Here is a 25,053-nt window from a genome sequence, read left to right as displayed (position 1 = left end):
TGGTTGAGAAAGATGCTGGATGTCTACTGTCTTCACAAATTGTAATGAGATGCTCTGTTCACAAAGTGGGAGACGACGGTCGGGGGGGAGTTAAAGACTTTCAAAAGGAGCGTGTGGGAAAAGACGTCATAAGCTTAATTATATGTTCCTTTTCACTTGACAGGTTCATTACGCTTTAAATGTCACATTCAGGAGTAGTAGTAACATGCCTTCATGCCGTGAAGATCAACTTCTGTGTTCATATAACCGAGAATATTAGCCTCCATGCTGTGTACTGTACTTGGCCTTTTAATCGTTTTCCCGTACGTGACTAGTATCTTTTATTTTAGTGTTTTGTCATTTCTCAAGAGCAGTGAATCTGCACCTAGGACCTAGGTCCACTAGTCAAAATATTTAATGTATGTGAAATTTATTAAAGTGCACCTACACATGAATCAATAAAACAATAATACACCTCACTTCATCTTGAGAAAATAATACAAGTCAAAGTATATGAAACTGAACTTTTAACTTGACTTTGTGACCAACAAATTGCTTACTTTAAGTTCTAAGAATTTACTGGTACTCTCAATATTCGTAGATTGGGTTTAATTGGTGTTAGAATTATAAGGGAAAATTCTCCCCATGGTGTTTAACAACTCCTAGATTATATAGTGTCTGTGTAAATTCCTTTGGCTGCTACCTCTTCCTGTTCTTCAGGTGTTGCCTTGTGCGCTGAAGCACAAACACTCTTCTGTGATCAAAACTTGCATTTGGTATTGTTATTCAATAGTTATTCATTGTCAACAGATTAACTAGGGGAAAACACGTCTTGAGGTCTAATTACAATTTTTTTTTTGGTACATGAGTGGTGTCATTTTTCTGGTATGTTGCCTGTTTGCCAAGGCTACAAAGGACTGATGTCCATTTATTTGAAGGGTAACTAAGGAAGCCATTGGTCTCTCTTAGCAGGCAAGTAACAAGAGGTCATGAATGATTGTGTACTGCTCATATTACCCAGACTTCCTTCTTTCTTGTATTTATATATATATATATAACAATTTTCCCTTCGGCTTTTTGGCAGCTTTACAAAACACAAGCATGCATGTCTCTCAGGGAGTTCTTGGGAAAGTTGTGAAACCTGTTTTTCCTTTAAACTACACGGCTTCTCAAAGACAGAGTTACTAGGTTTTCTTCAAGGTGTGAATGTGACGCATACGGATATAAGCAAATCATCAAAATGAGTGACTGGATAGAAGGTGAGTTTCAAGGTGAACGCATTGATAGCCTTTTAGCACAGTTGCCTAAGTCATAACTGATTGTTTTGTGTGTGTGTGTTCGGGGTGGTGGTGGTGGTATACAAACAACAAAATTCCACTTGCCTTGGTTAAAACTTTGCGGATTATCTTTAACAGAAACTGAGAATGTACACAGATATTGAAAAAAAATCTTTTTGCAGGCGCAGGTTGTTTTTGTTATATTGCAAAGTTAAATGGGACTTTGGCAACCTGTATTAGTAGTAGAATAATGATATGTGAACCACGTCATTTCATATATTGTTGATAAGATTTGTCCCCATTTTTGAATTTCTTGTAGCTGTCCTGTGGTATTTCCTTAAGTCAAATGTTTATTTAGCATGAAACACTCCAAACTAACTGGTTTGATCTTTCGTTCTTGAGTCCGATCTTACTGGAATCGAGTTCTTTACCGTTCAGTTAGCAACACTGAGCTCGCAGTACTCACCTTACCTCACCTTTTTTGGGTTCCGTTGTCGGATTATTTTCACCGCAAGACAAATGTCACAAGGTTGCACCTTATTGATATTTGTACTGGATGGAGACCGTGGATGGATTCCTCGTGTCTGTGGCTAACATGCATGTGGCTGATCCTGCAACAGATTGAACAGGGTGTAATGCATGTCATTTACTTCTTTTTCTCAGTGGTTCGGTTTTCTGGTGTTGAGTATTTTAGGTGATATTCCTAAAATTGGGCTAGCCATTTTCCACAATATCAAAAGAAACATCCCAGTATGAAACTGAAGATTACGCCCCACAACAAAACAATGTTCTACATGATAACATTGAATCATTATTTTTTGTCGCAAAAATATAAATCCCTGTTCTCAATTGAACTTTTCCGTCAACAATTAGCCCTTGTAAGAGGTGTATAGAAAAAGAGAAAATGTTTCACAACACGATACTGATGTGACAAAACTGTTCCTTTTTTATATTGAGGTGAAAAATGTTTCACAGTATTTAAAATATTATCAAACACACAAAAGATCTTATTATTTTCAAGCTTAAATCACAGATCAATTTTAATCCAGTAGCACAAAATTTAGGCATCTGAAATGGATTATAGATGTCTATTGTCGTCAATAGATGTTTTCAATATCAAATTTCCTCTTTTACTAACTACCACAGCACATACTTCCCTGGCAGTGAATGCGTTAAGATAACGATAACTGTGGAATAGATGTCCACTGTAGTGACCTGAAAGGGTTAAAACAAGTCTTTTATACTAATAAATCAAATTAATACACATTGTTGATATGCGGCAATGGCATTATTACATTATTATTACAGAAAATAGCACTATTTTGTTGGATGTTGTTTTATTTATAAAAATTCAAGCAACATGTCAACAAGGGAGTGTAAAATTTAAATTTTAAATTTGATTTATTTTTAGTCTTTTTTAGTATAAGCAGAGTCTGTAGCTGGTTGGATAATTCCAGAAATGCAAGCAATTTAAATTTTGAAGAGTCTTCTTTATCTGTACGAGGATTTAGCTCATCTTAAACAGTTTTATCTTTTGTTTTGTTCTTCCTTCGTGGGTAGAAGATGAAAAAAAGAACGTCAACGAACCTTAGACGATTTCGTTACTCGAAGGAAGGAAATGTTTGGTTCCTCATCCCATAGAAATCTGCCCAGACGACACTGATTGGCTCATGAATAATTCATGAGATGGGCGGGGTTTCGGGGTAGCCCTGCGGGGCGTCGTTTACGTCATTTGGATATGAGCGAGGGAAGGGGGGACGAGTAGAGAAGTGGGTGGGTGGGTGAGGGAGTGAGCGCATGGCTCCCTACTGTCACTGGAACAATTGTACATGCAACGAACATCAGGTAAACTCTTTACTTTGACATTAATGTGGTTAAGATTGTATTAATTTCTTCTTTGCAAAGGACATAGCTGCTTATGAGTGTTTACATTTATGTTAAGGGTGCTGTTGTATACTTATCTTCGATTTGAGATGGCTATAAAACATTTGAAAATATATGTAATATCAATTAAAGATGTTCTTTTTTTGGAATTGTTGACCGATTGTTAAAATAGACGTTAATTTAATGCCTGCTTTTGAGAATAGTAGACGTCCAATTCATTGAAACTGGGAGGGTTGGCTTTAGGGTTAGTTGTTTCAGTGCCATTGACGGCGTAGGACGTTAAATCTATTTTGACTCGGAGGGGCCGAATGAACATGAGCAGTCGAGTATTCTCCCCCCCCGCTGTCAAAATGAATTGGACGTCTCGCGTGTCAATGAGAGCCAATGAGCTTCTTAGTGTCTTTGGAAACTGAGGACCTGATGGACCTGAATTTCAAGTTTTGTGAGATTTGGGCATTTGTTCAGCCAGTTTTTAAAACATCATTTAAACAAAAATCAAAGATTGATACTACACATATATATTATTGAGGAGTTGGGACCATCTCAATGTAGGTATGTCTTTTTATCTCTATTTTATTGCTCCCAGTAGGCCAAGATGCGCCTACAATTAGGTTTCTGCACAAGTGTGAGAGTGAATTAATTGATTGATGAATAAAATAACGTAGTCATTATGACAATTATAACATTATTTATTCAAACATTATTGTATTTTGCCATCTGTTGTTACTTATAACTTGTAATTGAGTGTTCAAAATATACAGGTGAGTTGGCACAAGGTAAAAGTGCAGTTTACACCCGCTCTTGATGTGGGGGCTCAAATCTAAGTGAGCCAATAGCAGTGAGCCCAACGTTTTACTCTTGTGGCTTAATCTCACTTCTTGCATGCTCAAGGAATAAAGATTAACTGCTCACCGGCTGTCAATGGCATGATGTGACACAAAGTTGTTAGCTAATGTGGTATCCTTGAGGTCCTCTTCCTAGACTATTTACTGCAGGTATAACAATAATGATGACAACAAACTTGGTGCCGTAATATTCACTAGGGGGAAAAGGCCCCTTGTGTTGATGGCATGTGTCTCCCTCTGCAATTATTTACACTTACGGCTGTGTGCAAACACTGACTACACCATTCTAATCTGTACCTGCTCGATCACAATGGCAATTATTCAAACTGGCTGCTTTCAAAGTGTAGTCCACTTTGAGCAACAAGAGTTGACAGAGCACATGTCGATTCCCTGGATTGTTTTGACCCAGGCATGACCCCCAAGCCCACCCTTCCTCTTCTTACACTCTTTTCTGTTCTGTCGTTTTTAGTCTTTAACAACAGTTAATGGACATTGAATAGATCCGGATTAATGCTGAAACTAGTAATCCAAGAAATCCTTTGGATTATCCAGATGGCTCTCATTTGTAATTGAAAGGATTTTAATCCGATAATTTCATGAGTGCATGTTTGATTCTACCGATTGTCTGCATTGTATTGGTTTTTCTGATACATATTTTATTTAGACTGTTATCTGACCCCTGCTGTATGTCTTTGTATGGTTGTTCTGTTCTTGTTTTACAAATTTGACCACTAAACTGCAGGGGTTTTATGTTATCACATAGATTAATATATATATATATATATATATATATATATATATATATATATATATATATATATACATATATATATACATATATATGTGTATATATATATATATATATATATATATATATATATATATATATAATTGCAGCTTGTTTAACAGCTTCCTTGACAATGTTTGTAAATTGAAATACATGTTTTTTTATATTTGCTTTATTTACTGAGTAATTGTGATTGATATTTGATTTGACACTAAACTTCAACTATTTAAACACCTTGAAGTCTATTTTTAAACTTATGTTTTTCAAGTTCACCGGAGATTCTCTTGTATCACTGCAACAGGTTGTAGTCTCTGTAGTAACACCATTATATCACCAAGAACAACTCTTTACAAAAAAAATGGCAAAAAAGATGTAACATCCTGGTTCAGTGCAAGCAAGAATTCAATTTAATAAGCCCTCATGCACTTGCTCTTCAAGCATCTGCTTACTTCTTGTTGTCACAGATGGGTCATAATAGCATTTGTCATGTTGTGTTGTCATAACATTGTGCAAAGCTGCAACTACCAGAGACAGTGATTTATAGCCCCAGGCTGCTGACCACCCCCGTCCTCTAACATTTGCGCTCTAGGCTTAAGTTGCTCCATGTGGCGACATGAAAGCTACGCTGTCATCTCATGTAGGGAAGCTCTGCTTTCCTGTGATGAGCAACACAACTTTTTAAGATAATTGACTTTAAAGCACAGGCGAATGAATGAGATTAACAGTTAGGCGATTGTTAGATCTTTTTTTCACATGAACTATCACAGTTTAGTTGCATTTCCACAAGGCGTAAAATTGATTTGTCAAGTAAATTATTGTCCTAAATTTAAAGCATGTGATGAACACAATTATAATAACAACATAGAAGCTCCAATCACTTCATGGTTTTCCATTCCGAACCCAACCGGATAAACTCATTTACCTAAACATGGCTGATCTGAGATCTGTGGCAGTTGGGGGCAATTGTCAGAAGCAATGGGGACCACCCATGTGGTGGAATACAATATTATTGTGTATTATATTGTAGGGAGGTCTAACAGAGGGAACATTGTTGTGTTATATCTTGTAAAATTCATGCTAGCAAGTACACATGTTTTAGTAAAATAATAAAAACTCATACCTAGCCTTAGTTTTGACTAAAGTTATGCAAAACATTGTTTCATTGTAAAGATTGCGCTCAATTTTGCTAATAAAGCATTGCATTGTGCTAATAAACTGTTGTTTCAATACACTTAAGTCTTGATTCTCTAAAAGTGGTACAAGTACTCCAATTGAAGTATCCTATAGTCATCCTATCGATTCAACTGTTAAGTACTAAACGTGTATTTATACATCATTTCTAAATGTCTCTGTAAAATATAATTTCAAACATATTTTCAACATGGTTTTTGCATGTGACAAAAAGCTAGGTTAGTTATTATCCATTATGTTTCAGTACTGAATTTGCTAAAGGGGTCGGCTCTTAAGTGGTGCAGGTGAATTATGTTGGGGCATATAAATTGGTAAGTGAAAATTGGGATCAGTAACTAAATTTGAACCCTCCTGTCTTTTCTATCAGAAGGAGGCATGGCTGGGAAGCCATTCCGGGCCACCCAAATTTGGAGCAGCATCATCTCCAACCTCCACACTCACGTGGCGGTCAAACGACGGCGACACAATCTAAAGTCCCACCATGATTGCTTCCTGGGGTCTGAAGCCGTGGATGCAGTGTTGGCTCACATCACTTTGAATCGCTTCTTTGGCGATGAGGCGGTCCCTCGCCATAAGGCTGTAAGACTTTGTCAAGCCCTCATGGACTCCAAAGTCTTTGAGCCGGTGGCCGTTAAAGTGTTTGGAAAGGAAAAGAAGCAGGCCACTTTTGAGGATAGCAGCTGTAGTTTGTACAGGTTCCCAAACCCAGAAACGGGTTTAGCACATCTGACCGACACCGAGTCCAGCTCCACGGTAACCATTGAAAGCGGTTATGACTCTCCAGGCATAAGCAGGAACAAGAACAGCTACAGTCCACTGAGTGAAAGGTAGTAAAATATTCACATATCATTATATACAATTACATATGTATGCATTTACTTTTGAAAACCCATTCTTCAATAGAAATGCTCATCATTAATAGAATTAATATAAGTATAGTAAGTTACTCTTTAGCCAAAATGAATGTGGCATACCTCACTGGTGAGAAGATGACATTATTACATTCCAGTATGGTGAAAGCCATGCCGCCGATGTTATGTCGAAAAAAAATTGTGAAATTCTAAGCTTAAATCTCAGCGTCTCTAGATCATATTTTGAGTCAGCTCACTAGTTGTTTTGGAGTTGCGAAACTTGAACATTTAACCACTTGGATAAAGAAATAATATCAACTTTTCCACTTTTGTTTGTTAACCTAAAAGGTGAAAATTCAATTTAATATTACCCATTAAGATAACATATTTTTTTAATTTTCGGTTGACATTTCCTAATATATTTTTAAACACAATTAGACACACATACTACAGTAATTTTAATGATTTGGGAGAAGGTACTAATATAATTTTGCCGGTTTAATTTTCACAACCTTTCTAAGGGCTCCCAATTGATTTTGTACCAAATGTAATATTGTGTGCACTCAGTACTGAAATGGAATCCCTAAAAAATTATGGCACTTTGAGTACTAGCGTCACAAGACAATCAGTCTGAGCATGAGTATTTTTCCATTGAAATTTTTAAGTAGGCACTGTACTTTGTCTGATTGTAATAACAGCAATCCAAACATCACGACTAAACTCTCACAAGCTTCAAATTTGTTCCCATCACACTCCTTCGCCCATCCTTCTTCCCTGACTGATTGCCATTATATAATCTTCCAGACAAGAGGTGCCGAGTTACTCCACTCACTCCCCCGCCAGCAAAGGCAAATTAGTAGAGGACATGCTGAGAAATCTCAACCTATGCTCCACAGCCACTCCTCAGATGATCAACCCGGGCCTGTCACGAGAGCGTGAGTAGCAATCTCCATGGGAATAAAATGGAAACAAAAAGTCACACATGGCGAGGCATGTGTTCCTCTGACCTTTGTAACTTTTCAACGGCTCTCCACCACAGTGGTTGCTGAGGTGTGGCACCAGCAGGCCGTGTATGGGCTCCTCCAGCTCATCAAGTTCCCACTGCTGGAAAACTTGCTAGATGGAAATGGCGGTTCAAGGGTTTCTTTGCATGGCGGAGACAGCGAATCAGACCTGCTCTTAGAATCGGGCTACTTGGACAGAGAAGTGCTTAAGGCCTTCAGTGAGGCACAGTAAGTGACAGTCAACACAATAAGGAAAAATAACAAATTACAAAAACGATAGAGCTTCCTTTTCAATGTTTAAATGTCGTTTGGATCTTTCTCTTGCTGTTTCTAATATTTTGGTTAGGATATGAAGTTATGTATTGTGTTGCAGATATTGCGTAGCTCTGAGAATCTCCTGCTGACATCACTCGGTTGTTTGTTTTCAAATACCGCCTGCTTCCTCTCTTTCAGGGCAGACGAGTGGATGTCTGGCGCAGTGGATTGTCTGGAGTACCTCCCCGACGAACAAGTGGTGGAGGTCAGCAAAGGTCTGGCGGGGTGCGCCAATGACTTCAACGAGTGTAAGAGGCTCCTCTATGACATCCTGGCTAAGCATTACTCCAAAGTCGAGCACCCACCGCTCCTCAGCAACCACGTGTTTGATATCTACACAGGCATCTCAGAGCTTCTTGGTGAGAAGAAAGTTCTAATATAATAACTCTCAGATTAGCGCTAAGGATACTTCCTTGGTCCACACATGATTGATGAAAACTGCTATGAATGCTTGGCCACCACAATTCACCTTTGACACCTGAAGTTGTCACTTTTGTTGTTGTTGTGGGGGTTGTGTACACTTTAAAAAAAAATCTGTTCGCTCATAATACAATTTGTTCAGTATATTCTAGGCAAGTATAAGCATAATTCATTAGAACCCGATTTTTCATCTTTTATATCACAGGACCTATTGTTGCCTGTAGGTTAGACATTAACCAGTAGGGGCATGGTCACAGCCTACAAGCTGCTGTACTATTATGATCAGAGTACATGAATGCAGCCTATTATTCATTCATTGATCAGTGAGGACCAACCTGGGATCGAACCCTCGATCCTAGAACTGTGAGGCTGATGCGCTAACCACTCGCCCGGCCTACAGTTTATTAAAAAGATTTTTATTTTTTTTAAATGAATTTTTTCCATTTGTTGGTTCTACAGTGAATGGTAAAGAGGAGCAAGCTCTGGAAGCACTGCAGCTCAGCCTTAAGTTGCAGGACTCTCGCTCCAGAGAGGAGCTGCGACGGCTGCTCAGGTTCATGGCCATTGCAGCTAGTGTGCAGGACATCAAAATTCACAAAGAGGTGTGTATCTATATTCACTCTTTAAATTTTAGGAGGATAAAACAATTGTGGCTGCTGGGATAGACAGAATTGAAATCATTGTATTTTTCAGACTATAAGTCGCACTAGTCAAAGAATGTACAATGAAATGGAGTCCCACTGGAGTATTAGTTCCATTATTGGGTCATTTTTTAATGTTTTTTTTAAAACCAGAAACCAAGAACAAACATTATACATTAAAGTTAAAAAATAGGCACCTGTTAATGTACGTTTTTTTTATGACTCTAGCCTAAAACACAAAACATAAGATGTCCATGGGCAGAGTGAAACAAAGAAAAACACATATATAAATCGCACTTCAGTACACAGGCCCAGGCAAACTATGCAAAAAGTGTGGCTTATAGTCCGGAATATACGGTATTCATCAACGGGGTACAATGTCGCAACACAATCCTGTCAGATAAAAAAATGTTTTTTCGGATACATATCAAATTTGAATAGGCTATTTAAGTGCCATTTTCAAGTCAGGACAGAATTAAGGAATACAATAGTTAAGATTTAATGACACCAAGTGTCCTTCAGATTGAGAACCGGATGGCAGTGAAGAGGTCGTTCTCCGGTGCCATCGTGTACAACAGAAGACTTCCTAAAGGCAAAATGGACCTGATGGTTCTCTTTATGATGGATCACCACTGCGATCTGTTCAAAGTGAGTGTTCAGCAATACACTGAGAGTATACAACATTGTCTTCGATAACAATCATGCTCTTGGCGAGAGCATCCAGACTGCTGGTGACGACAAAATGCTGTTTACACAACCGCACATCAGGAACAACTTAAAACTAATTGCCTCTGTCTCCTCTAAATAAAAAAAGACGACGAGCTTCCCAACAGGAAGGATGTAATAAACGGCAGTGTTATATAAGAGAACTGCAGCGGAACGAAAGATATAATAATGTAGCTTTTGGTTGTGCTTTTCACTTATTTTTCTTTTACATTCTTCTAAAATGATTTATGTTTATGTATAGAGTCATTATAGAGCTTATAAGAATTTAAATATTTCTGCCAGCAAACCATCTGACGGAAGAGCATTTTGTGGTGCTCGCAACCTAAAACAGGGGGCCTTGTTAATAGTCATTGCCCGTGAGCCCTGTTCACATTTGTTCCGCCACTGCACTGGCCAAACCACCTTTTCATGACAATTTAAAATGAACTCACATCTATTAATATAATATTAACTTTTCAATTGATAACATCAGTGGTGTATTCTTTTAAAAATGTACATAAGCAGATCTTAAAATCACTTTCTCTGCCATTAGATTCCCTTTTCGTTACACAAAATGGTCAGCGAAAGATTAAAGAATATTGTCAAAGGGAAGGACGCAGATGTGATCACAGGTATGCAGCTTCTAAAATATTGTATTGTCATATATTTGACTTCATTTCAACAAAATGTATATCTATAGATATAGTCTTACTTCACATATGATGTTCCCTTTGTCTCTTTAAATTCAGGATCGACATATTGCACTAAACAAAGCAGGAAATCTTATTCTGAAAATGCGGAAGAATACACCAAAGAGGAATTGTGGTCGTCACTACGGACAATCCACGAGAACCCCAACATGCCCAGCAAGGAAAAGAGACGTCAGCTTGCTGAGTTTTACAAAGGCCACCCGGACATTTTTGTGAAATATTTTGGCAAAAAGATATCAAGTATGAATATGTTTCTATAGTAATGTTTTTAAGTGGTGTAATATAATGTAAACTTGTAAAGAGATGTTGTAATGTGAACAGATGTGGCCTTTGTGTAAATAGGGACCGTTGACTGAGAATGTAGGTTTGAAATGATTAAGCTGTGATCTTTTTAAACACAGTTGAAGCACCAAAATTGGAGCAATTTGGAGTTCAAATATTGAAGTATACCTCAAAGCTCAAAATATTTGGAACTGAACCTATTGCTATGTTTAATATAAGAAAGTCTCCCGAAACTGTGTTTTTCTTTTCCTTTTATTTTTCAAAGACTTTTTTGTGACCTTAACTGGATTGTTTTAACCAGAAAAAACAAATGGAACTTACTGTGAAATAGAAATAGTATCTGATTGCTCAGTAAAGTAATCAATAATATTTAATATTACTTATGGAGACACCTTAAAGGGTTCGGAGTTTCTATTATTTTGAGTAATGGTGTGGTTAAATTATTTTTTTCACATTTATATAAGATGAAGCATTAGCATGTTACTGCCAAACCTTAAATATGATCTTACGTGTTGTTTTATTATTGTACACCCCAAAATGATTTTTTTCCCACAGGAAATTTTGTTTTGGTACCTGAAAACAAACTACTACTAGTAAATCCCAATACCAAAACTGATTGAGTTTAATTTAACTGATTACAATGTAATACATGACTGGGAAAAAGAAAATTTTGATTCGTTTTTTTTGCAGTAGTTAATCCTTTAACTATTTGTTAAGGGTTAACATTCAATATGTTATAAGTTCACTGCAAAAGAAATGTTTTAATAGGATTTAGACAGTACCCCCATAATATGAATTTGATGAATAAATCAAGAAATTTGTCTAAATAATTTATTTTCCCTATTAATTTTAGTTATGTGAATGTTGAGCTCCAAGTATGGCTGTGTGTTTTCTGAGACTAGAACAAGTGTTTCGAATAAACAATGTGATCCAGACCAGCTGTGTTTTAGGAAGCCTTCTTACTCTAATTTGAAAGTCTGATCTTGCAGTGTTGTAAACACCCACAGTAAGATTCATGGGAATCATTGCCCATGGCCGTCTGAGCCCCAAAAGACTCCCTTTATTAACGTCAAGGTTTTTTTTTCATAGCTCTCCATAAACAAGAACAGATTTCTGAGGAAACCTCTCCATTGTATGTTGGTAGGTGACAAAAGCTTTCCCACTCCAAGGACAGTCTTTATCACATGATGACAGGTAAATACATTTTGACCTTAGTTTATCAAACAAGATGAGAAGCTATAGTACAGCTGATTGCTCAAGTGTTGTGTTTTCTAATGGGAAGTGTACTGCTGGAAAGATGTCAAATACTGCTCCCCAGTGGGGATGTTAAGTACCCATTTTCCTATGAGTGGCTACATTGTGTTTCAGTCCTCTGTGAACCATATAACTAAGTAGCACTGTCTTAAGACAATAGTTGCTTAGGTTGGCCTAAATCCGTTTTTCAAGTTGATACCCTAAACGAAGAGACGGGAAAAAAAGTTATGTACTATAAGTACACTTTTATTGAGAAGCATCATCTCAAGTTTTCTAAAAATATTTGCCATTAAAGAAACATCACAAGGCCAAAAAACAGATCTGTGTGTCACAACTGATGATGATGATTGGATTAAAAAATTTGTACAGTATCAGTCAGTCTTTCAACATAAAACACAAGGACACTCAGGCTTGGGGTGTGCTGTGTGTGAGTGGCTCCTGTACAGAGGTCAAGTTCTGCCACAGTCCAACACTCAACAAAAAACAAACATATCACCTCCTTTGGCCGCTTGTTACATTCTTGTATGATTCACGCAGCAGTTGCCTCTCTATCGAATCCGCTTTTGCTGGCGAGCCCGGTATATGTCGTGAACGGGGGGCGCCACACCTTTGTCATCTTCCTCGTCCGAGTCGGCGTTGGGCCTTTTGAGTGATTTGTTGACGGCATGGTTCTCCACGGCGCCGTTGCCCTCGCCGCTACCGTCGGGCAGTCGCCCTGTGATGAGTTCCACAGCAGCTTCGACAGCTTTTAGAAGAGATGAGTCGAGATTAATCCCACACATATTTGAAGTTCGGCATTCACAAATTCTAATTCTGGAGGATTCTGTTGTCTATTTTTTTCTTCTACTTTTCAATGAGAATGTAATTTAGTGCGATTTATTTTTTAAGTTTAGGACAAAGTCATTATTTTGAAAGACTTTTGGCGCCATATGTTGGATTTAAAGTGAAAATGTTTTGGCTTCGTCACCAGACAACTATGAATAGCCAATGTATTGGTATACATTTGTGTTGAATAATTGGAATACGGCATATATGGTTTTAATGTTGTGTGCAAATTAGATTGGTGGTGATTATTCTTAATCTATGCTGTTAAAGACCACATAAAATAAATCATCCAATCCAAGGACTCTGCGCTTTGGCATCATCATGTGATGTATGTATGAGCAATTGCCAACCGACTGCGTGTGTCAACTATTCGTACATTTTCACTTTCATTTCCTGCAGGGCTTGAACAATCTATTTATAATTGAATTGATGACTGCACAGGAAAGGGAAAAATCCCAGTGGTGAGATGTTGCAGACTCATAGGGATTTACCAAATACCACTTGACGTGAATAGAATACAATACTACTTTTTTCATAGCTCTGGGGAGATAACTCACTTGCCACTGCGGCATAGACAAAATATAAATAAACGAAATAATATATGCTATGCACACAACCCTTTGTTTTATTTTCAAGAAATCTTTTACGCGATTGTTTTGTGCACATTAATCAAATAATATTTAGGGTATGTATCAATAGACTGATAGAGAAGAAGATAAAAAGATATCCAGACATAGAGAAAAAGACCAATAGATGTCCAGATGGACACATAAATACTTACTCTCGGGAAGCGTGCATCTCCTGAAAGACTCAACGAGCTCATCCACTTGAACAAAAGGACCCTGCAGAGCGGACATCATTTTTCAGATAATAAAATAAACCCAATGACCACTACGGATGTTTAGTATTACTGACGGTAAAACACATGGGCGGGGGGAGCAACTTCATTAGGAGGACGGCTACAGGGGGAACCGGGAAGACTCCGCCTGGCACGGGGTGAAGGCCTGGAGCTGCAGACATAAACGAGAGGCAGTCATGAAAAATAGTCATTACAACTGTCACGTTTAGAGAATTAGATGAGGAACACATACGAGCCATGTGGCGTGGCTGGAAGGGGATCATCTGATTGATGTCTGGTTTGGGGTACTCTGGTTTTCGGTCTATTTCATCCTTTAGCGTGGGTGCGGAGGGCACCGCCACAGCCTCAGGAAGCAGGGCTGCCAATTTGGCACGAGTCACATCCTACAAACACAGTCCATCACAGAGTAAGACACGGGCAGCAAACTTGAGGTTTGTCAGCTAGATATCACTTTTTCTTTTATTCCAATTGAATTTGGCCCTGCAAATGGTTGATTAAGAAATTGGTCCTAGTGTGACATAACACGGTGCCATAATTTGCAAAGACCTACTCTCTTCGTTCTTTCTCAATGCACCGAGAAGACTGGCAAGCTTGTTCCCAATTCCTAGTTCAGAATGAGGCAAATCAAGAAGACACTACATAAAGATTGTAGTATTTAAATGTATACGTGTGCATTTGCTGTGGTCTAGTTCAATACTTTAGTACACGCGACCATTTCCGGTCTTTGACACTTTTCTCCCGTGACCTCTACATGGGGCCACCTCTTAAACATTGAATGAATGAATGGGAAAAAGAAGATCAACAACAACCTGAGTGGTGACTCGACAGGGGTTTAGTATTTAAAAATAAAAGTAAGGCCACTTTAACTTCTGTATAAAAAATAGCTGGGAAAAATTATAATTACCTGCAAAGATGCGAGTACAACTTAAATAAAGGCATAAAAAGTACAGTACAATACTCCGTCTCAAACTAATCGGTAATAACATGGACAGGACGCGCAAGGGAAAACACATACATACGTGAACCACAAAACCTCAACCAAACATCACACTAACCACGGGTCTGCATACAGAGGCTGAGCTATACACAATAACAAAACACATTGTGCGTCAGCTGGTCGGACCATGCGGGTTATGGTTTTTACGACTTTTGTCGGTGGCGTTCTAATTCTGGATTTTTGTTCGAAATCAAAAGCAAAAAAAGGTATCAAAATTTTCATTCGAACTCCCATTTGTTCGAGGTCTGGAATGTTCAAAAATCGAGCCCCGTCTGTAATCAAAAGGAATCATAAATATAGTACTTAGTCATTGTAATGTTAAAACATTTTTGTTGCTATCGTAAGGGATATAAGTTATGAATACAAGGTTTTTATTTTCCCAGTGTGGCAGCTTGTATTTACCAATACTGTATTGGCATGGATGATAATTAAAGTACACACCTTGTATCCCAAAGCCTTGAGTTCACTGGAGGAGCAAGGATACAGGTCCATGAATTTATATCTGTCCACAAGCAAGGCCGTCTCTTTGCCCTCATACTCCTCCTTGAAGGCAGTGAAGCGGCGCCTCTCTACCTTCAGAATACTGGCCAAGTCGCCAATGTTGCTCTCGAATGCCAGAAAACGAGCCCAGATCTCTCTGAGTGGATGAAAAGACAAAAGACAGTTAAAATGATGCCAGCCAGAGCAAATGACCGAGAACCCATAATAATCAATGATGCATGTACCCCGACTTTTCTGGTGAGAGGTTTCCTGAGGTGAGGACCCGTTCAAACAGAACCCTGGTGTTGTTATCCTCTGCAGAGAAGTAGAAAGATAAGTAAAAAATTATATATAACATGAATACCGGGTGCATTTGAATGCACTTTTCAGCTTTCTGAGTGGTATATTTTCTTGCATAATTCTTGATTTTCTTTTGCTTAAATGACAGGTAATAAATAAATTTGATCCTTATCAAGGCCATTCAGAAAATAAATGAAAACCAAACATACCATTAAGATGGGAGAGGTAATCGATGTATGCGAGTATGTATTCTGGAATGTCACCATATTTCTTCAAACCCAGCTCAAAAATCTTAAAGGCCACAGATTTATCCTGTTAAACAAGACAAATGAATTAGATGATTCATGAAGCTTTTGTGTCACATTCTGGGTAGAATTAAAAAGCAGGACTCACCTTGCTGCAGTAGTATTCCATCAAAGCTGCTGTGACGTACACATGGTGGCGTGTGCGGAGATCCTCACGGGCCTTTTTGAAGATGGTGCGGCCTGATTTGATGCCCTCCGCCCTCCGGGCAAACTTCATGTACTGAATGTACACCAATGTGGGGTCGATGTCCTCGATGGCAATAAGTTTATTGTAGATGTTGTGCACCTTCTCGTGCTTCATACGGCTCTGAAAAATATGATAAAGAAAATGAAAGAGAAGGATTATCTCCGGTATGTCCCAGGTTCTTTTCAAAGGCATTAAGTGTTCTTCAGGAAACCTACTTCTTCATAATCGGCAAATGAGAAATAAAGAAGCATGTTCTTCTTGAGTAACGTCCCAATGGCACGCTCATAGATGTTAGCAGCTTCATCACTGAATAGCTTGGAGTTATTAATGTCCTGGAAAGAACAAAAGAAATCACATCATGCTATTAAATGATTTTAAATGCACCTTACAAGTTACTGTGACACAAAAAAGGGTTATCAAAACTTTGGCTTGGCTCCAGTTTGGATCACAGTGACAAATAAAAAAATATACATAAATTCTTAATATTTTGATTACAGCAATATGATAAAGATTTGTCTCTTACCCCTTTCTCCGCCAACAGTTTGCTTGACTGCTCCAGATACTGAGCTGACTCATACCACACATCTGGATGGTGCCCCAACACCAGAAGGCACTGCTCATAGGCAAACATCACTGCAAAGAGTTAAAAGAGTCAGGAGGCCCAATTTCTTGCAGTGCTACAATCTAATTAGCGGAGTTTCATGCGACAATGTGTCTTGGACTGAGTCACCTCTCTTTGTGATGAGCGTCTGATCTTCTGTGCGCAGTGGATTGCTTTTTTCCCACTGGATGTACTTCTTCCACATATCCACCTGCTGAGCCTCCTGGGGCGAGTTTTGGGGCGGCACCGAGGGCGCATTCCTGTCAAGCCCTTTCATCACAGTCTCATATTCCTGTGCACACCAGACACACAGTAATTCAACATGGCCATTTTGACATTGAAAAATGAAAATTATTCATTCTTTTATTGCCGGTGCGTGGGTCCTCACCTTTGCTACTCTCCTGGCATTCATGTAGTCTCTGCTTCGATCCTCAATCATTTTCTTGGCCAGGTGTATATTGATTCCCTGAGGTTGTAAATAACCCACTGTCAGCAATAGTAAAAACACAGTGACCCGAGATTGATGGCTTTACCTCCTCGTATTTGCTATAATCTCTCCAGAGTTGCTCTATGTTAATCATGGGATTCACACAGCCTCTCTGGTAGACTCTTCGCACAGCTGTTATCCGCTGATTCTCTGCATATGAGCCCACAGCCTCGCTGGTGGTAAATAAAAAAATATCAGAACATGTGCTTATTTACATGGTAGTCTACATAATAATGCTAATCACTCACACTCCCTTGAGGAAATTAATGTAGTCAACCCAAATCTGTGAAAAAAGGGGCACCACAAATGATTAGGAAACACTCGTGAACATAAAAAAAATATACATATATTTTATGTACCTGATATGACATAATTTCCATGCCAATTTTATCCAAGGCAAAGTCGTATGCTTGGGCCATCTTCTCTCTAAGGAAAGCAAAATGTATCATACATTGATTGAATATTCATCAGCAAGATAAAAAAACAAATTAAAAAAAACACTTACTTATAGCTCGGGAGCTTTCCTTTGGTCTCTCGTACGTAGGCGAGGTAGCATTTCCACAGGTCAATGTGCAACACTTTCATCAGACATCTTTGAAACAACTGCAGATGGGGGTTTGAAGATTACACACAAACACAATTTCTAGGTAGTTGGTATTGGTAAATTTAACACTCACTCCACTCTGAGAATATGATTGCAACAAATCAAGTATCAAATCATTTTGAATTTTACTCCTGGCTCAGAAAAAGGCTAGTACGTGGAGAAATTAAAAGAGCACAAGCGTGTAAGATTGGAGTTGTTGTTGCCTGAAATGTGTGGAATGACATTTCTTTAATGTTGCCTTGTGACATTATTCAATAGAATATGTAATGAATGCTAATATATCACAAAAGGGATATTAAAATTCAAAATTAGGATGCACTCCAGTAGACTCCAATTATAAGGAGACTTACCTTTTCTACCTTGTCATAGTTTTTTGCCTTCACCTGCAATAAGATAAATATAAATGCGGTATTATTTCATTAATGTGAAAATCATGTCGCTTCCAGAAAACAGGAATTCTTTCAGATTTGAACACCCACAAATCTGGAGATCAACAAAGTGAAATTCACACAATAATGACTCATGGGGATTTGTTATTAAGTGGAGTAGATGAGCCTTGAAACAATGGAAAGTGCAAGTTCATAGTAAACTCTAAATATGAATACAAGTAAGGGAGGTGCTAAAAACATTGCCTCAAGGTTTTCTCGGTAGATATTCTCAGAATCAATAATCTGTGTCTCCAGCCTTGAGGAGAGGCTTGTTTTTGCCCTAATGGTTCTCCTAATTAAAAAGAGATGGCAGCAGCAGAACCTAGCTAGAATAACAAGTACTACAAAGATGCCATATAAAAAAGGGAATGTTGCACATTGACATGATTCCCTGGATTTTTTTCAAATGTGTGTAGGAAGAACAACAAAGTTAGGCAGTAGAGTGAGCCCTTTTATTCTTATAAAGTCAAACCAAACTACACTTCCATGACAAAAAACACAGTCGTTAAAGTGCAATCAAAACCTTAGGTTCTATAGGACTTTTAAACTTTGTTTATATATAATATTTATTATATTAATATGCACCTACATGTTTATTTAACATATAACATTGTATAAAATGTCATCAATTTAGGTGAGCCCAAATGTTATAAGGCCATTGCTTTAAAAAAAAAGCAAAAAAAAAGCAAACAGCGCACAAATAGTATAAGATGCTCAGTGCTCACTGTATATTTCAAAAACAGCAGAGACAAAAAGGTTCATTGGTTTAACTACGTGCATAAATGTTGAACCAGTTGGTTGGTTATCGAAGTGCACGGCATGGTCAAAACCTGTAGAACCACTTTAAATGATTGTGTCTCAACTAGTTTCTTCTCTGAATATCAAGTTAACTTTGGAAAATTGGATTAGAGCCAAATAAACCGGTTCAATACAACCTTGGCATGGTAAGAGGAGTTCAGAATATTTAGAGAAGCTTCCTTCTCATTCATCCGAACACCAAAATAACAGCTAAATTGATCAAACTTTTTACTCTTATTTTTGTGACAATAAAATTATTTTTTTCCAATTCGCACTGATAGAATAAAAGGTAGGTTTTGTGTCTTTTTGACAAATGTGGGGTCAAATATTGTTTACAACTAGAGGTTGGAAGAAAATGCTATTAAAGCAATACATCAAAGCAATCATGCATAATTATAGGAAAAAAATAATGCAGATGCAAATAATTTGTTGTCTTTGCATAACATGGAGTCTTTCAAGTTGATTACAAAAAACTAAATGGATCTGAAAAAGTGCCCAAGTTAAAATCCCCCTGTGAAAACCTGTCATTAACTTTGCATCGCTCATAGCCCCATTCCTACTCATAATTTTTAGCAAACCCAGTAATATCCATATTTTAGACAACTACTATATTACAAAATTTTGTTATCCACTCACAGAAAACTATGGTGTTGCACCCTGAAACTGGATTATTAGTGAGTAGCACCCACCATGTAAATGTGGTCATCTCCAAATACAAGTGACTATAAAAAGTATACAAATCTGTTCAAATGCCAGGATTTTCTGATTCACATAACTTAGCCAAAATTAACCCCTTTGCACTCCTGTTGACTGCTATGACAAACTAAACCAAAAGATCTGTTGGCATTAAAATTCAACTTATTAAAAAATATAAATTATATAGTCTTCATTTAATCCCCAATGTCATTACCAGCTTTGTATTAGACACCCCCCCCCCCCCCCCCCCAAAAAAAAAAAAAAACACCATGCTAACATTGAAGCTTTGTGATATCAACATCAGGCTGTGGGCCTATTTTTTGTTGGCTGGAATTAGGGCATTAGTCAACGAAGACAGAAATATTAATGTATTGAAATAGATGATAGTGTTGGCATAGTGCCTCCAGGGATCTACTCGAAAGCAAAATATGTAAGGAAAAGCCCCAACAGTGAAATTGTAAGACATCTGAGTACCATTCAGTGCTAGTGCAAACCACTTTAAATGGTGAACCGTGTATGATTTAACATGGGTTTGAGCCACATCCCAGTTACAGAAGTGTGTACACTTGTGTAACCAGTTGATACCAGTGTTTATTACCGACCACCTTTAAAACCTGGTCTAAATTTTATCCAAAACACACAAAAAACATTTGAACAGCAATATGGTACTTTCAAACTATTCCTAATAATGAGTGGGGAAAAAATATACAAACAACACTACAAGCACAACCCAGTGGGCTCTATTTGTCATTTGAATGCCACAATGGCAATCATTGTGCAGTGTAAGGTTCCTAATATTTCCGTTAAAAAAAATCCATTAACACTGTTAACCCTATTAACACTGGTCAACAAAAATATTTCATTTTATTTTGCACAAATTAAAGTTAATCTAGTTCAACTTTTGGTAAACCCTAAAAGCAAAACAAGGTCCAATTTAAAGCACCCCAGATTTACAAGTTTGCATCAACGCCAAGAATTTTTGTTGACCATTTTAATATTAAAGTGAAATTATTAATGATGAATGTACAGTAGATCTCATTGAAATAGTGCAAATGGGTGTAATTTGAGGCTGATCGCTGTGCTTTTTAAAACTCATGCTTTGAGATATAGCTATCACACAGACCTGACAATTTTTATTCAAGTTTCTGTGGACACGCACTAATACGGATTATCAAGAAAATCCAGACGCACCAATTTGATGATGGATTTATAGGATCTGTAGGACATGGCTGACTGTATAAAAGAAACCAAGAGTGTAGAACTACTCTGCTCTCCCTAGAAGTGCAGGCAGCCTTTTGAAAACTGACTATGAAACGGGGGGGATACATTTGACTTTCAGCACTTGACATACAGCGGAGGTCACACCAACTAACTACACTCAGTAGTGGTACACCTTGGTGCTAAGATATTTGCATTAAATTGGGCTTAACTAATAACTACTCCAGATGAGAAAACACACCACCACCATACCCAAAATAGTTTGGACACATAGTAACAGATGTAGTCCCCTGCTTTAGTACAGCCTTGGCCACAGCAAACAAGCCAACATGAGACTATTGATTCCCCAACAAAACAATAAAGGATCAATATCTGATCAAATAGAGTCACTACTCAAATAATACACACACTCAAGGAGGAAAAGACTGCTGTTGTTGCAAATGTACAAGGAGCTATGTGGTATTAATGATGGCAGAATTAAAGCAAAGCCAGTGAAACAAACGCAGTGGATAGTAAAAATTGAGATAGGTCCATGTTTTGCGTGCATTCTGATTATGTAAACGGAATCATTAGAATACTTTAAAGCAATGAAGTACGCAGAGCATTTCAAAGAGTCTTGACTTTTGATGCCAAAAATTACGTTCAAAGAACAAATGTTTAATATAAACGAGAGAAAAGAGTAAAAATGTAACCTATAAATGTAAGTCAGATTTTTTTTGGATTTTATTGATAAACGACGCATTGTACTGAGGGGTCATAACTAAAATGATGACTAACTGGAAAAAAAGAAGGTTCTCTATATTTGAGTTAAGAATGCTATTAACCCAATCACTGCCCTTCACAGCAATCGACATGCAATCAACATGAACTGGTTGAAAGTGGATGATCATTGTTTGGTGAGGTCGATATGTGGCCATTCCGTTTCAACTAGAGAATCTGCCACTCCTCCCAGTCAATATGGATTGTATGTCTATCACTGTAAATGGCAACCGATGAGTTAATTTTGAACATCAGCAAACAAAAAATGAGAAATTTCCCACCAAGGGGTTTTTCTGCTACCTGTGTCCTGACGTCCAGCGGATCTTGCTGCAATGATGGTGCTAATTTCCAAAATTGTTCACTCTTTCTTTGAATGTGTTATCCAAAAAATGAAAAGACATTCCAGAGTAGAATATTAGAGTTCAGTTCAATGCTTTTGTTCCTTTTTAAGATAAACAATGAAGGGGTTTAAAAAGTATTCTATGGCTGCCTGCATCAGAAAAAAGGGCTGCAAAAACAAAAAGAGACTGGCTTGTCATTTAAACATTCAATGCGTACGAGGAGGGCAATGTATTAAAAGCAAAGTATTTGTTCATCATATTCCAAAAGAAATGACACAGAGGCAATAAATTGACACGACAAGTGAATAAAAGGCTAATGCACTCCAAATACCATTAAAATTGTTTTAATACTGTTGCAAACCAAACATGCAACAAATGCATTTTAGCCCATTTAAATAATGAGGAAAATACCTTTTAAATCCTGGGAACAAAATAGGAAATTCGCATTTTTATGTTTAAAGGCACAATCCTTTATACCTGCCAAATAGGGGTCATGTAGATTTTTGTCAGGGAGATTATTCAAGACAACTGACAACTTTCAGCAAGGGTTTCATATCAAGAATTGTGACTTTAAACCCCATCGAACTATGAGATCATTTGTGTGAAAAACACATTGTTGATCATGTAAGAAAACAAGGCATGCATACGACGAAAGAATAAAAATATTGACCTCGGCTTCAATGAATAGTTTCCAGAATCGGCCAGAACTTGGAAACTGTGTGACAAGTCGCTCATATGTCTTCCTTGCTTTATCAATTGGTTGGTTCTATAGAGGGGAAATGCATTTACAGCCACACAAAAGTGAGGAAACAAAGTTTTAAGGCTTTGTCGAATATCCCCCACCCACTAATGATCGTTATTATTTTAGTGCTATATACAGTAATACAACTCTTGAGTCACTAAACCTGTGCTTCTCGAATCAGAATGCTCCAAGCGTCAAGGTCATATGGATTTTCTTCCAACTTCTTCTCTGCCTTCTTCACCTTCTCTGGGACATACTCCGCCGCCTATAGTGGGAGGAATAATAGCATGGAATTTTATCAGGCTATGGAGGGGAGAAGAATAAAAATACAATAATATAATGCAAGTAAAATCGTGTTTTTTTTTAATCCAGATTACAAATTCTTGAATTACACTTCCTGTTTCCTTGAACAGCATTCCTTGTTGCATACCAGGGTGCTTGCATTTAACAACAAGGATTTCAGTTTAAGTATTTCAGTGGGAACGTCGCCATACGACAACGCAAACACACTAGCTCGTCACCACGGTGTCGGGCAGGCTCTTCGTTGAGACGTCGGAAAATCTTAACGGCGTTAATGTTGTATTCTGGCACATTCAGGTATTAAATACAATGAGTGCACGTTCCGAAAAAAACATACATGTAAAAACGAAGAATAGCGCAAGGCAGTATAATTAGCACTAGCATTTCTAAATGGGCCTATGCGACATGAGCTGAGCTAACTTTACCTGGTCGGCTGCTGGTTCTGTAGACATGGCTGGAAGAGTAATAAGGTGGTTAGAGAAGTACTGAAGTATGATTCACTAATAAACGGCTGGGTGGGCTAATTTTAACGCAGCTCGGTTACACGCATTATCTTCGAAGGGAGCGATCACGCTGCACTCAAAGAAGTCTGCCCTCGCTTGCAAGCCGATTTTTTTTCTCTTTTTCAAAATGGCGAGAGACTTGACTTCCGGTCTGCATCGCGTGAAAAACAATAGCGCTTCCTACCAAAACCTTACAAAATAAAACCAATTTACCCCCCAAATCCACACCAGTTCTGTTTGTTTATATTAATATTTATTTACTTCAGACCGTTTGTAGACATGCTAATTTTGTCCATGTTTAAACATTTAAAATAATAATACGAGTTTACTCAGAACCAACAGTGGTATTGTGTTTTGTGCAACCCTGTTTGATACTCAAGGCACACTGAATAATTATAATATTTGTGCCATTCCTTGGTCTGTTTATATAGATATCTTCACTAACTTTGTGCTGCGCCTCAAGAAATGGAAGGAGATGAATGGTGTTCATTTAGAGCACTTTCTCTAGTCTGGAATGAAAAAGCCAATGACTATCATTTTTCATATTTGATGTTTTGGGAAAAAATAAACTAGTTATGAATGCAGTCTCTTTTTTATTCTGACAAAGTCAAACCAAGAAATGATGTGTCACAAAATTAGGGTATTTTCGGGAGAATTGCATGATATGACTTGCAGGGTTGTGTTGGTTTTAGTGACACACTCCATTTTAGTTGCAATAAACTGAAAGTGAGCAATTAGCCGCATGATGTCACTTCTGCCAAGTCATGTATACTTCATTTGAAAGGCTTATATAGATGAAAGTGTATGTATATTGTAGAAGACAACTTGAGAACATCATTTTTTTTTATCATTATGTAAAGTATGCCTGCGTTAAAACAAAATGTTATAATAATTGTAAGGAATACATTCACAAAATAATACGCACAAATCAAATCTGAAAAGTATATCTGATTTATTTCGTTATAGTCAATATGTGAATTCAGCCGGTCATAAAAAAATCATTATATCAAATTAAAAGTAGAACAATACATGTGGTATGTACAAAGCTTCCACTCTAAATCCTGGAACTGCCAGAATGTGTCATGGGGATTTCCACAGCTCCAATTTCCTGACTACTGCGCGCCATTGTTTGTAGGGCTTGCTGTTCCCATCTCGACCAGTAGGGTGAGACATAGGACAACTACCAAAGCCGCGCGCACGAGCGCGTGTGTGTACGTGTACTTGTCCAACGACCCAAAAATTAGACCAGAGAAGACAATTACAGAGTCATCGACCATTCATTTATTTATGATTAAACCACGCCAACTTCTCACAAATCTGTTGTTTGTACAGGATATATAAGCAAATTAGATATACCAACTTTAGATAAGCCTGCAATTTACGTTTGGACGTGTGTGCGTGTGTTTTTCATCGATCTTTCTCGGCAGTTGATTACTCTAGTCTGGCCAATGCCGTCAGCTCACAAACATTCACTCTTA

General features: G+C 37.8%; 2 protein-coding genes across 4 annotated transcripts; one reads left to right on the top strand and one right to left on the bottom strand.

Moving 5' to 3' along the window:
- The first annotated feature begins 1,146 nt into the window (after positions 1-1,146).
- On the top strand, positions 1,147-11,829 carry depdc7a (DEP domain containing 7, paralog a). Of its 3 annotated transcripts, none has more exons than XM_077625905.1 (9): positions 1,147-1,238; positions 6,331-6,790; positions 7,619-7,749; positions 7,854-8,046; positions 8,272-8,492; positions 9,013-9,155; positions 9,717-9,842; positions 10,453-10,531; positions 10,649-11,829. In XM_077625905.1, the coding sequence occupies exons 1-9, from the start codon at positions 1,220-1,222 to the stop codon at positions 10,867-10,869; spliced, it is 1,593 nt and encodes a 530-aa protein (XP_077482031.1). In that variant the 5' UTR covers positions 1,147-1,219; the 3' UTR covers positions 10,870-11,829. The 3 variants fall into 3 exon arrangements, with proteins under 3 accessions (XP_077482031.1, XP_077482023.1, XP_077482041.1); XM_077625897.1 differs by having other exon boundaries at positions 1,188-1,250; XM_077625915.1 differs by lacking the exon at positions 1,147-1,238 and adding an exon at positions 3,056-3,101.
- Positions 11,830-12,372: 543 nt separating this feature from the next.
- cstf3 (cleavage stimulation factor, 3' pre-RNA, subunit 3) lies at positions 12,373-23,737 on the bottom strand. The gene is made up of 20 exons (XM_077625884.1): positions 23,498-23,737; positions 22,936-23,037; positions 22,701-22,796; positions 18,141-18,173; positions 17,692-17,789; positions 17,546-17,612; positions 17,435-17,469; positions 17,233-17,359; positions 17,088-17,165; positions 16,829-16,991; positions 16,622-16,731; positions 16,314-16,430; positions 16,000-16,218; positions 15,816-15,918; positions 15,552-15,621; positions 15,268-15,463; positions 14,062-14,212; positions 13,886-13,980; positions 13,752-13,812; positions 12,373-12,890 (listed from the first exon to the last, which is right to left on the bottom strand). Exons 1-20 carry the CDS (start codon positions 23,522-23,524, stop codon positions 12,694-12,696), a joined length of 2,145 nt encoding a protein of 714 aa, XP_077482010.1. The 5' UTR covers positions 23,525-23,737; the 3' UTR covers positions 12,373-12,693.
- Between the last annotated feature and the right edge of the window lie 1,316 nt (positions 23,738-25,053).

This window comes from Stigmatopora argus, chromosome 2 (genome assembly GCF_051989625.1).
Source record: "Stigmatopora argus isolate UIUO_Sarg chromosome 2, RoL_Sarg_1.0, whole genome shotgun sequence".
Taxonomy (NCBI): domain Eukaryota; kingdom Metazoa; phylum Chordata; class Actinopteri; order Syngnathiformes; family Syngnathidae; genus Stigmatopora; species Stigmatopora argus.
The sequence above is the reverse complement of the archived record's forward strand: the minus strand, read 5'-3'. Positions and strand labels throughout refer to the sequence as shown.

Excerpts from the sequence above, each read along its gene's own strand:
- depdc7a (XM_077625897.1), top strand. The coding sequence starts at position 1,220 with ATGAGTGACTGGATAGAAGGTGAGTTTCAAG. Across the intron at positions 7,750-7,853 it reads CCCGGGCCTGTCACGAGAGC|TGGTTGCTGAGGTGTGGCAC; the intron begins GTGAGTAGCAAT and ends TCTCCACCACAG. Across the intron at positions 8,047-8,271 it reads AAGGCCTTCAGTGAGGCACA|GGCAGACGAGTGGATGTCTG; the intron begins GTAAGTGACAGT and ends CCTCTCTTTCAG.
- cstf3 (XM_077625884.1), bottom strand. The coding sequence starts at position 23,524 with ATGTCTACAGAACCAGCAGCCGACCAG. Across the intron at positions 17,790-18,140 it reads ACTATGACAAGGTAGAAAAG|TTGTTTCAAAGATGTCTGAT; the intron begins GTAAGTCTCCTT and ends CCCCATCTGCAG. Across the intron at positions 13,981-14,061 it reads CCAGCCACGCCACATGGCTC|CTCCAGGCCTTCACCCCGTG; the intron begins GTATGTGTTCCT and ends TTATGTCTGCAG.